This window comes from Danio rerio, chromosome 3 (genome assembly GCF_049306965.1).
Source record: "Danio rerio strain Tuebingen ecotype United States chromosome 3, GRCz12tu, whole genome shotgun sequence".
NCBI lineage: Eukaryota > Metazoa > Chordata > Actinopteri > Cypriniformes > Danionidae > Danio > Danio rerio.
In genome coordinates, this window is record NC_133178.1 from 14,132,900 (window position 1) to 14,147,180 (window position 14,281).

At 35.2% G+C, this 14,281-nt stretch overlaps 1 protein-coding gene and 1 long non-coding RNA gene across 3 annotated transcripts in view; both read right to left on the reverse strand.

Moving 5' to 3' along the window:
• LOC137490042 (uncharacterized) overlaps nt 1–14,281 on the reverse strand; it is an 846,477-nt gene that overhangs the window by 339,486 nt on the left and 492,710 nt on the right. The window lies entirely within an intron of this gene.
• On the reverse strand, nt 895–12,620 carry nfatc2ip (nuclear factor of activated T cells 2 interacting protein). 2 transcript variants are annotated; one of them, NM_001327756.1, is given in 9 exon segments: nt 895–1,365; nt 2,117–2,226; nt 2,322–2,466; nt 4,673–4,925; nt 5,075–5,158; nt 8,344–8,455; nt 11,664–11,718; nt 11,802–11,909; nt 12,542–12,620. In NM_001327756.1, coding segments are annotated over 9 exon segments (1,062 nt in total). In that variant the 5' UTR covers nt 12,575–12,620; the 3' UTR covers nt 895–1,203.

The window sequence follows — 14,281 nt, forward strand, 5'->3', positions numbered from 1 at the left end:
TTTGAATATTTCAGGATTTTATGGTACTGAATTATGTTTATGCAGTACTTATAATCCATTCATAACCCATTAATCAATTTAATGTTCGATCTAACTGCCTATAGCTTATGTGGCCAAAAATATTGATATTTATTGCTATAAAAATGCACTTTTCACCTTTTCCAAGTAAGAAATGTGTACATTAAACCTGAGACAATCAAGGTTATAAATCAAAACAGCTTTCACATTTGAGGTTAAATCACACTCAGAAAATACTTTTTGTGTTACTGTTTGGGCGCAGGGTCAAATATTTCTTCCAATGTGTTATTTCTTACCACCACCAACACAAGCATGACATTTCCCCCCAAAGATTAATCAATCTTATAGCATGCCGATGTATTAAAAAACAATTTATTTTGACTAACCAGGACCAAAGACAAAAGATGTTTATAGAATTACTGCATCAAACAACAACAAATCGGCATCATTTGTTAGTGCTGTTAATTGTTTGTGCTTTTTGTTCTGATGAATGAATGAATCGTTTGAGCTAATCAATGAGACACAATAATGTGTTCAGATGGATGTTCAGTTTAGGTTGAAGCTCAGAAATCATCCTGGTGAACTGACAAAATAACCTGCAAATTTCCGTAATTAATTTCTAATTATCCTTACAATACATTTTAATGTATTCACATAGGTTGGACCAAATGTGTATGTGTGTGTGTGTATATATATATATATATATATATATATATATATATATATACACACACACCGTTTATTATTTCTCAGTTCATTAAATCAGTTCAATTAATAGTGATAAACTGTAATACATTGCATTTTACAGATTAAAAAATAGTATGTTCTACTTAGTAGCCACCTTGACCGATGTATGCAACAAAAATATTGCAAAGATTTGTTATTTTATCAAATTATTTTAATTGAAGTTAATTCTTTACATTAAAATAAATCAAATCTTAAATAGTATATACACAATGTAAAATTGTAAAAGGTAACTTTCACATGGCTGCAAACACAAGTCAAATGTGTATCGTATATGAAACCCCTGCCCCAAAAAAACAGTGTAGACCAAACTCATCACAAGTAAAAAGTCAATTCAATTCAAAGACATTTTCTTTTTGCAAACCACACAATTTTCACACCACATTGCATACAGAACATGGCGCAAGTACAAAAAGGACAAACATCAATAGTTGCATGCATTTAGGCCCAGACTTCAATGACATCACCGTCCTCCATGTCCAGCTCAGCCGGAGTCTGATTATTGGAGACCCTTGACCCGTCAAAGAGGAATTTAGCCCTCCGTCTTGCACTCACATCCAAACTAGAGACATACTGAGACAGAATGGACCCGATAGGAGCAGTCTAAAAAAACAAATGAAATAATTTAAAAGGGTTAGTTCACCCAAAAATTAACATTGGATTATTAACCACCCCCTCATGTAGTTTCAAACCCGAGACCATTGTTTGTCTTCGGAGCACAAATTAACATATTTTTAGGTGAAATCAGATAGCTCCCTCATCTTCCATAGACAGCAAAGTCCAGGAAAATACATCCTCTGAACAGATGGTATGGCTTCAGTAGTACAAATCGCAATATTATCAAGCTACAGGAATACTTTCTCAGTGTCAGTATAGGGCGCACGTTCATGTTTCACACTTATGACATTAACTTTAATGTGCCTGTACTTGTTTCATAAAGACAAAGTCATGCTTGGCCACCTGTAGTATACATCTATGCACAGTGTTCATGAATGAGCACCCTATACTGACACTGGAGGAGAAGAAACTGTTGAATAATGTACTTGTTTTTGTTTCATGTGCCCACAAAACTGTTCTTGTAGCGTCATAATATTCAATTGAACCACTGAAGGCATTTGACAATGTTTTTCTTTTCTGAACATTGCTGTCAATGTAGGATGAGAGAGCTCTCAGACTTCACCCAAATATCTTAATTTGTGATACAAAAGTAAACTAAGGACTCAGTTTTGACATGACATGAGGGTGAGTAATAAATAACAGAATTTAAATTTTCAACACTTCAAGCTTAACATTACATTTCTTTCAAGAAAACACAAGCGTGAGAAGAACATCTAAAAAGGCATCCAGTACACACCTTCTTCAGTGAATACACCTGCACAGATGATTTCTCTTTGCCTTGCAGTCGCACAGTGATGACATCACTTTTGTCAGTCTCTTCTTGTATTTTTTCGGTTACAACACAATCTAAATACAGCAGAGACGGAAAAAGTTGTGTGATTTGTTAAATGTCTACATTAGAAATTCAATAGAATAAATGGCCACTGCCTTCTATTACCTACCTATAATGTCAGCTATGCCGAGGCCGAGCTCACTGACAGACGAGTGAATGGGAAGGTCGATATCTTTCTTTAATAACAGAATTTGGCTGGAAGGGACATTGAGTTTGATGGCCAGTTGTTCCACAGCTTTACTCAAAGGAGCCGTCTGCAACCAAAAGTCAAGTGTACTGCATGATTTGTTTTTTTAAATAATTAGTTAATCATGCATGTAAAATTTTTTAGATCCAAATCAATTTGAATTTCTTTCTTCAGTTGAAAACAAAGGAAAATACACTGAAGAACGTTTAAAACCTGTAGACATAGTGAAAAAGTGAACAGCTACTCATTCCAACATTCCTCAAAATATCTCCTTTTCTGTTTAATAGAAATTTTTGGGTGAACCATCGATTCAAATTCATGTGCCTTTGTACATGATAAATAAACTCCCCTGTTGTGAGCTCTTCTCTGCTGAGATGTTTATTGGCACATAGACAGGTTAACCTGCTACTCGGATGAAATCAACCAATAGCAAACCAGAACAATCCAATCAATTCCTGACCCACAAAATGAAGACCCGCTCTACATTTTGTTGACTGAAAATTGATATTACATTTGAGAATATGTCCCAATTAGGAAAGACTTTTTGAAGAAAGACACAACGGCACATAATAGGGTATATGCCGAGCTAGTGCTGTTCCCATGCTGATACACTTCCGGTGACCTGTTATTGTGAACTTTTTTCCGTTTTATACGGTTCCTTATACAGCATCGATGTTGTAATGTCCTTAAAATACATTCAGTTAAATAAACTTTAGCATTTATTTGGTTGCTCAAGCGTAAAACGAGACAAAAAGCTGTTTACTCACACGCGCCCGTCAGAATCGGCAGGCTAACGCAGAAGCTCCATTGAATATACTGGGGTAAAATAATTGCTCATATTATAAAGATATGGCGGGGGAAATGTAATTTAATGCAGTGCTTCTTGTACAATCTGAGACCCACTTTAAATCGGATATCACTCAGCTAGTGGAGATTGCTGATTTTTAAAGAAAACAGACCTTAAACGCACCGGATTTTGCATTGGCATTCAATTTGCCGGAAGCGCTTAACCAGGTTACTGGCAAATTAAAAGTCCTATTAGCATGCTTCGGCATATACCCCATTAGGGCAATCAGATCCAGATTAGGCTTACGACGGTATCAAATTTTCTTGTGTTTAATTAGTGAAGCTTTTATTCACAGTGTTATTGATCTAAGCAACGGGAAACATTACTTTAGAAGGTATAATTACAAACAAAATACTCTGTGTATTGCTTACATGTTCAGAGTAAACAAAAGTTGCACCCTTATTAAATTTAAAAAAGATTATAAAAGTACAACATGTAACACTTTAAAATAAAAGTCTCTTTAGTAAACGTTAGAAAAGGTTCAAATTATCAGTCAGAAAAAGCCAGGTTTATTTGTTACTAGGATAATAGTTAAAATATAACAGAATTTTATTAGTTATAAACTATTTAATAAACTTACAATTGAGGAAGCATTCGGTAACAAGAGGCGGTAAACAAAACAATTAGATAAAATAACTGTTAGTGTTCAGACAATTAGGTGCTAGAGTAAGAGTATTTAGAAGGAAAAAAAAAAAGGGTTTCTACAGGTGGTTTGTCAAGCCCACTCACCCTCAGTTTTGGGGTCGTTGTGTGGTGAGATGGGGCAGAGAAGAGGGATATATGCATGTTTGTTATCCTGACAGTGCTTCCCACTGGTTTGAAATATACTTGCAGTGGTAGCTGGATTTGAACACCTTTTACCCACATCACATAAATAATTAGATATATGCAACAAACAAAATATAAGTAGATTTTTTTTTATTATCAGTTATAAACTTTTTCTTTTCTATGGGTTAAAGTAAAAAAAATAAATCTGTTGATATAAATAAAAAAATGACTTGATTAGCTGTTTCTAATGGTGTACAAATATTCTGCAGCCAATTTAGATGTAATTTCGTCCTCTCCGACTCACCCATGTGAAGTCTATGTGTGGAAAGCACTGCGTGATAAATAGAATTATTGAATATTGGCATACGTCTAATCCAGATTAGAAATAAAAACAATTGACCATTTTAATGGTGATGTACCCAAGCAACATTGCTATAAAATCTTAAGGTGTACCATCATCTTAAATTGATCAAATTGTCTGTTCTTCATTTGTTAAATCAATGCCAGACTAATTATGACTTTTGCTCTTTGGTTGATTTGACTTGCTTCTATTGCCCTCATTAATAAGTCAATGTGGTTAAAAATGTATTTTAAAATGTAGTAATATAATGTAAAAGTCATATCAAATTAAACAAAAAAAAAAAAAAAAACTACTTACAGACAGTATTGGGATTTTGAACAACTCTGTTCGGCAGCGAAACTTTAATGAAATTTCTCGCGCAGAGTCTCTGCCCTCAGTATTGCAGGGACGACGTTTGTGTTTGCTGTTAGATGAAACGATGATGATGTCATCATCATCATCATAGTCATTGACAGGCGAAGGAGAGTTTCTGTATTCGACGACGGGGTCTTGAGGCTCAGGAGACATACACACAAGAGAGCCGATCGCATCCAGTTTCCGGTTGATTTCTCTAAAACAGAAATGGGAAGTAAAATAACCATGACAAATCAGATTGCTCATTTCTGGCGTAACTCGCTGTTCACTGCATGCTATTATTAGTCTTCGCAAAAGCAATAGAACATTAAAGACTGAATGAAGAAATCTAATTTAATTACTCACCGCATTTTTTGGTTGGCCCGCCTGCTCCGTTTCACTGGTGGACTACATGGTGGAGGAGGTGGAGAAGGGGAACGAAGGATTTCCCTGAAGTTGAATTAGACAATGATTTAGCTTACTAATCATCAGATAGATATTTTTCATTTTGATGCGGTTGTCACAATATTAGGACTTTTTACACTTAAAAGGACAGTTCACCCAAAAAATTAAGTTCTGTCATGATTTATTCATCCTTGACTTGTTTCAGACTTGTTTAAGTTTCTTTTTTCTGATGAACACAAGAGAAGATGTTCAGAAGAATGTAGGAAAAAACAGCCATCGACTTCCATAGTATTTTTCGTTCCTACTATAGATGTCAATGGCCAACATTCTTCAGAATAGCGCAGCAAAATATATAATTTTAGCATTAGTCTCGCAATGTGCAGATTTTTTCATCTGTTCTTTAATTTTTTTTTTATTGTGTATATACAAATATTTTTTGTAAAATTGTTTACATTTTATGCAGATGCATTCCAGGAAAAAAAAATCATCCCAGTAAATATAATTATGAAAAAATTGCCAAATAGAGTCATTTTGTGAAATTATATTCATATCGTGATATGTATTGCAGAAAAACAAAATATGGCAATGTCAGTTTTTTCCAATATCGTGCAGCCCTACTTCAGAATATCTTGTTTTGTGTTCAACAGAAAAAAGAAGCTCATAACAGTCTAGAATGCGAGTAAATCAGGAGGTTTCTAAGAGTTATATTTAATACTTTTTAACTAAGAGCTTTTTAATGCCACGCAGAATAAAATTTAAAATGAATTTTTAGGTACAGAATTTACAAAACTATTTACCACACTGAACACTTTATATATACACACACAAAGATTAAAGACCCCAAAACTTTCTTTGAACTGACTAATAATAATAATTTGGATGCAGCAGTACTCTGTGGTAGACCATACATTACTGTTGTAGGCGAGACAGAGTAGAACTAAGAAATGTTGGGTGTTTTCCCGACAGGTTTCCTCCGCCACTGTGATTTAAAAAAAAATGTTTTTTTTTTCATTGCATGCGAGTCTCTAAAGCTAACAGGTCTTAACCATGGTGCAAAATTAGAGTTGTGTAACCAGATTTCATTAAAATTTGCACGTCTTCATTTGCTAATGTACGGGTTGACACAGATGTCATAAGCTATTGTAGAGCAAATTTCCCATGAGCATGCATTTTAATTGGGTTCCACCCATTTTGTTCTGGGTGACTAATAAACAGATTTTAAGTAGAAATCAAAACTGACAATATTTTCTTTACGCGGTTGGTTCCCTTGCATTATTAAAGACATTTAAAATGTGGATTTAGGACATTTTAAAATGAAAGAAGGACTTGGTTTTAGACTATGAAATCTGCAGACATCCTGTAAATGGTGAGGAATTTTCATTTTTGTTAAAATTATCACTTTAAAAGAGTTAATCTATCGCCATTTTAAATCCTGATTAAACTGTGTTATGCTGGGTTATCTTATTTCACACTGCTCATATAAACAAAATTATTCCTGGGTATTCATTAGCTGACATTACCCACTGTAGTGTAAACCCAGCATTAATGTTATTTGCATATTTGCAAAGTCAGTGTCGCTGATTGGACAAACATAGGTTGCGACTTGTCTACAAAATAGCTCTAGCGTAACGCATCATCTTACATGATGTAGACCGTATCCATAGATATATACACTAGATGTCGCCTGGCCTATTGTTGTCTATTGGATGGAATGCGTCAATAGCGCCACCATCTTGCTACAGGGTAGCGCTCCTTTAAAATGAATGCGGGACCAAGGTACAGTGGAGGACTGTGGCCATCCAAAGCCAGAGATATACACATATACACATATATCTATGATCGGGAGTTTTCCTGGATGTTAGTGTGTAATTTTTTTTTAAATTACGAAAATTATAATTTTACATCACTTTTCTACATTGATGGATCAGTGACCGCACGGGCATTCCTGACAAAAAGCTTGTGTTTGTGTGTACAGAAATTTACTATTCACCCTCCCTGTTAAATTTGATCTAATCATGTCCTGAAACACAGCTCCTCTCCTGCTTTCACTTCTCATACTGACGGAGGGAGCGATTCGTTTGTAAATGAATCTCCCGAACGACTCTTTCACTAACGTTAGCTGACAATAATACAAGTTTCTGGCAGCGCAGCATCTCGTTGTCATATTTCTTTTGCATTGTTTGCTGATTTTATTCAACAAAACTAGCATAAGCCGAGTGTTTAGTGCGTGTGGGTGCTGCTTTGCCTTATGGTGAATGCAGTAAGTGACTGTTAACATCAATAACGTTACCCGATTAGCACAAAAGTTCAGAACATACAAAAAAAGCTGTGTTTCAGGACATGATTAGATGAAATTTAACAGGGAGGGTGAATAGTAAATTTCTGTACACACAAACACAAGCTTTTTGTCAGGAATGCCCGTGCGGTCACTGATCCATCAATGTAGAAAAGTGATGTAAAATTATAATTTTCGTAATTTGAAAAAAAAATTACACACTAACATCCAGGAAAACTCCCGATCATAGATATATGTGTATATCTCTGGCTTTGGATGGCCACAGTCCTCCACTGTAAAAAAACTTAATATTACCTATGAAATGTTATGCCTTTGTGCTTTGATTTCTTTGTTTGCCTGTTTCTACACCCGTAGACAGCGCTAAAGTCCCGCATCTTCACGTAATAACACTGTCTTGACTAGTGCGGTTGAATGACATTTGTCCTGGGAGCACTGTAGCAATGTGGCGGCGCTATTGACGCAGCTCAAGCAGGTCGCACACCAGAAGCGCCGCTCGGCGGCGCGCCGCGCAGCGCCACGCCGCGCCATGCATTTTAGAATTCTAAACATAGGTTTCTATCAGGATACACAAGTCGGCGGCGCCCGGCGACGGCTCAGGACGCAGTTCATTTTTCAGCCGCGCCACAGAGCGCCATCTGATTAGTTTCATGTTAAATATCATTCGAATGTGCGCGTCTGGTGTGTGATACCTTAAACTGTCATGTACGCGCCGTGTCGCGGCGCCGAGCGGCGCTTCTGGTGTGCGACCTGCTTCAGGGTCCCTATGCGAAATCTAGTGTATATATCTATGGACCGTATCTAGCAAGTTTTGGACTACTTTGGAAGGAGGAAATTGTGTTCTGGCGACGCAGTGGGTAGTGATTTTGTCATTTTGTAATGACCATTTAATGCTTTTTATATGCAAAAGTGAACTTAAATCAGTATATGTGCTTACTGAGGTTCAGTCTGTTCTGGCTCCTCCTCTGAGCTACTTAGATCAATACTGATTGGCGGTTTCTCTTTACGGGGTGGGGAAGGAGACCACAGAGGACCACCCTTTTCCTCTTCTGCAATGAATAAAGAGAACAAATGCACAAGTGTTACATATAGGCTAAAAGGCTTAATATTGTTCTAAAGTTTGCAGTCAAAAGATTGTTTAACTCTTTATAGGCCATTTATTTAAAACCTCATTGGAAGTCTTGAACTTATGAATGAATGTCAATGATGTTAATATAGGTAACTTAATATAGGTACCCAATAAAGGATTGTTTTCAAAATGCTTTATAGTCACTAAAACAACATACTATGTTTGTCTTAAACTTTTGTCTTTTAATATATTTTAACATATATATGGTTCATTTGAGTGCAAAGCTGTATTGTCAGTAGCCATTAATCCAGTCTGCTCCAGTGTCACACACAAAATACTAAGCACTATTCAAGAAACAGCACAGTTGCTATACAGTACATATTAATATACACTTCTCCGGACACTTTATTAAGTACACCTGTCTAACAGCTCGTTATCGCAAATTTCTAATCAACCAATCACAGCGCAGCAATTTATGCATTTAGGCATTTAGACATGGTCAAGAGGATTTGTTGCAGTTCAAACTGAGCATCAAAATGGGGAAGAAAGGTGATTTAAGTAACTTTGAACATTGCATGGTTTTTGGTGTCAGAGTATTTCTGAAACTGCTGATCTACTGGGATTTTTACCCAAAACCATCTCTAGGGTTTAGAGAATGGTCCAAAAAAAGGGAAAATATCCAGTGAACGGCAGTTAAATAAATGCCTTGTTGATGCTAGTGTGTAGAGGAGAATGGCCAAACTGGTGCGAGCTGATGGAGAGGCAACAGTAACTCAAATAACCACAATGACAATAGCCGCATTTTCACTATCGGGCCAGTGCGAGTCAGGGCTTTTATCGGGCCAATCGCCCAGGAGGTTGAGCAGTGAGGCCGAAATCATGTCGCGTTTCCACTGTCAGGCTAGTAGCTCGCAGCGCGTCACGCAAACCCCGCCCCCAGAACATCCCCCGAAACGGACGTCACTCAATCCGCCCACTTCCGCAGGAATCAGGCAGATAAAGCACACCACATCATCATGAAACGATTAAAATTAGGACAACCAAAACAAACAAATGACACGTTACTGTACAGCAGTACAATGTATGTCTATACGCACATGCCTGTGAGTTCTCAATTATCATATTTATTTACTCGCCAACCGACTGTTGGCATCGAAATCCAGTGGTCTTGCCACTAACGGAGGAACCCAGCGCAGGGAGCGCACACATCCATAATATAAAACCACATATATAAAATTCTCCTTAAATAACTCGATATAAAATGTATTTTGTGACATCCTGAGTTAGACAGACGCTGTCCAACATTCATCCCAAATGCTCCGGAGAGAACTGAAACTTAAACTTTTCCCTATAGGCTTCATGACACTTAATAGGTGATTCCCTTTATTTAAAGACGTTGCTTATTGTATCTTAAGTAAAGGAAAGTGTTCAGTGTTTCAGCACATAAGAGCAGCACTTAATAAAATAGCCTATATTTTGTTGCGCTCAGCAGCTATGCACTAATAAAGCTCTTTATGTATTTAAAATCTTCTTTTTTAATTTTACCACGTCATATAAAAACATATACACTTGTTTAAGGACAGAACACATTTTGAACTTGCAGTTTTCACCGATGCGTCAAAAAAGTGCTGCACAGCTGGAAGACAGAAAAAAAGGTTGCCTAGTTTCTGCTTTCACTCACCTGAAAATGCTCTTGTTTGCATGATTTGATTAATATCATCGTATCCAAATACTTTATAAATAATATTTAAAAGATTCTCCGGTGTTTATTGTTTTTAGAAAATATCTTTTAGAAAAATTTTTTTTTTCAGTGAGGCTTTTAAAAAATAAAAGTTTAAGATGGCTTTTTAATATTAAGTTTAATATGGCAGTTTGATATAGTACCTAATTGTTATAGCTTTTGTTAGTTTTATATTGGTTTATTTATTTAATGTGATTTTATTATATCCGATATTTGTAATTATTTAAATTATTTCAATAAAGCTTAGGCTATTTTATCTAGATATGACTATTGTTTTGAGCCTACAAAAGTGGACACGAAATTTGTAAAGTTTAATGTCTTTTTGTTGTATTCGTATTGTGTATTATCTCCAAAATAAATGAAAACAATAAAAAATAAAAGAAAAAAGCCGTGCGGCATCAAAAGAGCAGTGAAGGGAGCGCTCTTTTCCTCGGTCTCACACACACACATACAGGCATCTAAACGTGCACAAACACACCTTTTAAACTTTGACAAAAACTCTCGAAAACCTTTACTGTCTGCTGTGTCTTTAATATGGTGTAAAGATTATTATGCGTTATTGAAACAGAAGGATGCAGCAAAGTCACTTATAAATTAAAACTACTTTATTATTTTATGTAACAGCCTTACATTTAAAAGAGAAACATAAGGGTGATCATACAAAAAGACCCCAGCCTATAATTTGTTCCAGATGTTTTCTTTTCCTTATTTATTTGTTTGTTTATGTGTTTGGCGCATGTACTCATGTGCGATCTGAAAACTGCCCGCCTCTCCTTTCACTCCGCCCCGGCTGGCCCTCTTTGGCCCAAGGTATTCGGCGGGCCGAAAAAGGCCGGCCGGTGGCCCCAAGAAAGCCCCGATTTGGCCCGATTAGGCCCCGGAAGTGACAGTGGAAACGCGACTGGCCTTGGCTCGCTCGCTTTTAGGAGCTCATTGTACTCAAATGGCCTCCACAGTCACCAGTCCTCAATCCAATTGAGCACCTCTGGTATGTGGGGGAACAGGAGATTTGCATCATGGATGTGCAGCCGACAAATCTGCAGCAACTGCATGATGCTATGATGTCAATATGGAACAAAATCTCTAAGGAATATTTCCAGTACTTTCTTAAATTTATGTCGCAAAGGATTAAGGCAGTTCTGAAGGCAAAAGTGGGTCGTACCTAGTACTAGTAAGGTGTACCTAATAAAGTGGCCGGTGAGTCTATTTAACATGATACTTTTTTCTGGATGTTTTGATGAACGTAATTTACTTAAAACAAATTAACAACTTTAAGTTTAATCCAAGGTGAACCAATTAATGCCATTTATAATCTTAATGCACCCTAGCTGAATAAAATGTCTTCTTAAAAAAAGTTAATACTAACTGACCCCAATTTTTTTACCTTTACTGTATAACATAAACAAACAATGGCACCATTAATAGTGGTGTTTAAAAGTTTTGATACCTGTAAGATTGGTTTGTTTAAATAATTCTGGCTTCAGATTCAAGGATCTGTTCACCTAAAACACAATAAATAAGATGACATTTGAATAATTTGTTAAGCTGTCAAAGACTTTACGTTAAACAGCCAATAAATTCCCACCTTGTTGGAATAAACAGGTACTGTTTGGATGGATGAGGCGTCGATGATGCGGCGGCGTTTGGGAGGTTGTTTTGGAGGGTCTGACACTGGGAGATCACTGTCCGATACCTAAAATAAGCACAAATATGTACTATCATGGTCTCATTTAGGGTTTAAATGGAAGTTTAACAGCAAAACAAATCATGCTAACAGTTAACGCTAGCTGTACACACGTAACGTTAGCAGAATAACAAAATTGTTTTTGCACAAACTTGTTACAGTTAAATTGTTAAACTGTTCGGTAAAAAGCATAAAACTATTTGAAAGACATAATGATGAACTACTTATAATAACTTAACTTCTAGTTAATAACTTAACGTCAAAATAGATTTCTAAAAGTAACGTTAACGTTAGGTTTTGAATACAACGTAAGTTAACTTGCACCTGAACATCCGTATCCAAATCTGACTTTACAAAAAGCTAATAACGTTGATTATGAGCTAAATAATGTAGCAGATAGAAGTTTAATTTGATTAAAATCTATAATATTTCACATTTTCTGTATTACTGTTCATTAATCGACTGATTAAATTAACGTTAGCTAACGTTGCCGCGCTATCGCACAATAGTTACACAGACCTCAACATTTAGGGTTGTGTTCTGAAATTAACTATTTAAACTACGTTTCAGATTAAAACACAGAGTACGAACAGCAATAAATAAAAACCAAAACTGAATAACTGTTTTAACCGAGAACTCACCGTTTCAGCCATAGTCCTTTTGTGCGCGCTCATTCCCGTGCGCGCTCTCGCCGTGACGTCACAGAACAAATTTGGACTTAAAAGTCTCCCGACTTTCATGATAAAATATAATAATAAACCCATTCATCTAATTCTTCAGCGAAGAAATCGTATTGTCCATTTCATCGGACTGCATTAAACAATAATATAGACTGGAGAAAAGCTTTGTTGTTGCCTCATAAATACTTTCTTCCTAATAGAACGAAAGAAAGCCACTTTAAAATATTGTGAAAATATATCCGACTAACTCATTTGTTTCCAAATATGTTGATATTCCGAGTAATTGTACATTTTGTGGTAAGGATGATGAAACTTTAATACATTTATTTTGTATGTGTGACTTTGTTCAGAAATTTTGGTTCGACCTGTATCATTATTTAAACACCCCTACCTTTGCACAATCTTTTAGATTAAAATACACTGAAAAAAAATTCAAAGATGATTCCTTGGATTTACTCAATTTTTTTATGTTAAGTGGTTGTAAACAATTTATTTGGGCTGAATTTAAACAAACAAATTAAGTTGAACCTTATTAAACTTAATTTGTTTGTTTAAATTCAACATAAATAAATTGTTTGCAACAGTTCTGCATGCAACACTATTTTCAGAGTAAATGATTTGTTATTACTCAGATTCTGCACATAAATCTAAAGTATTTATCTTCAACTTTTTTATTTTGGTTGGAAAATTCATACATGAACAAAAATGCATTACTTATTTGAGCAGATTGAGTAGAGGAAACTGTCTCACCAATAAAGTTAAAGTGACAAATAAACTAATTCATTTGATTTATCCAGTGAAACAAGTTGTTACGTTTTTTTTAGCGACATGGAATCTGCATGCACTTTTTGTGAATTAGAGGAGGAATCGATAAAACACCTATTTTTTTTAATGCACGAATACCCAAATGTTTTGGTTTGATGTTGATCATCTTATATTTAAACTTACAAATAAAAAAATTAAATAGTTTTGTAAAGATTTGTTTGACACCATAATAATACAATTTTGGAGCAATTTTTAAAAATTAATTTAATGATTATATATGGGAAGTACCATGTACACAAACAGAAATGGTCTAATGATAAACTAACATGTATTTGTTTAAAATTGATCTTGAGCATTATATCGAAACCCTAAAAGACATTAAAAATAAATAAAACTATAAGGTTGTATGAAATTTTGGAATCATTTTCTGTGCAAATTTCTGTGTTGCCTACTGGGTTGTGCAAAATATTTTCTAAAACATCTAGCAGGAATTTGTGTATAACTCGTTAGTTGATTATGAAGACAAAAAAAATAGTTAAAATAAAAAAAAAAATCCAAATATTAAAAGAGCAGCATTTTGCTAAATACTATAGTCCTTTATATCCTGATGTGTTGTTTCATATATTCGTTTTTTATTTCACTTGCTGCATTCGTTATTTAATGTTTAAATACTAAAACAAATAACAGCCATCGCTAGAAAGGTTATATTTTACTATCAAAATGTAGTATATTTTATATCATTATTAACTTTTGATATAAAACTGCTGTGCAGTTTATTGATAGTTAAAAATGAAATAATTTAAGTGCTATATTGTTCATTAGTGAAAGTGCCCGCTCTCTTTTGATAAGGCCAGTCCAAAAATATATTTCTTCCACTAATACATGCACTATTATTGTTGCATTGTCATTGTTTTAATTTTCTGTTGTGTACGAAGA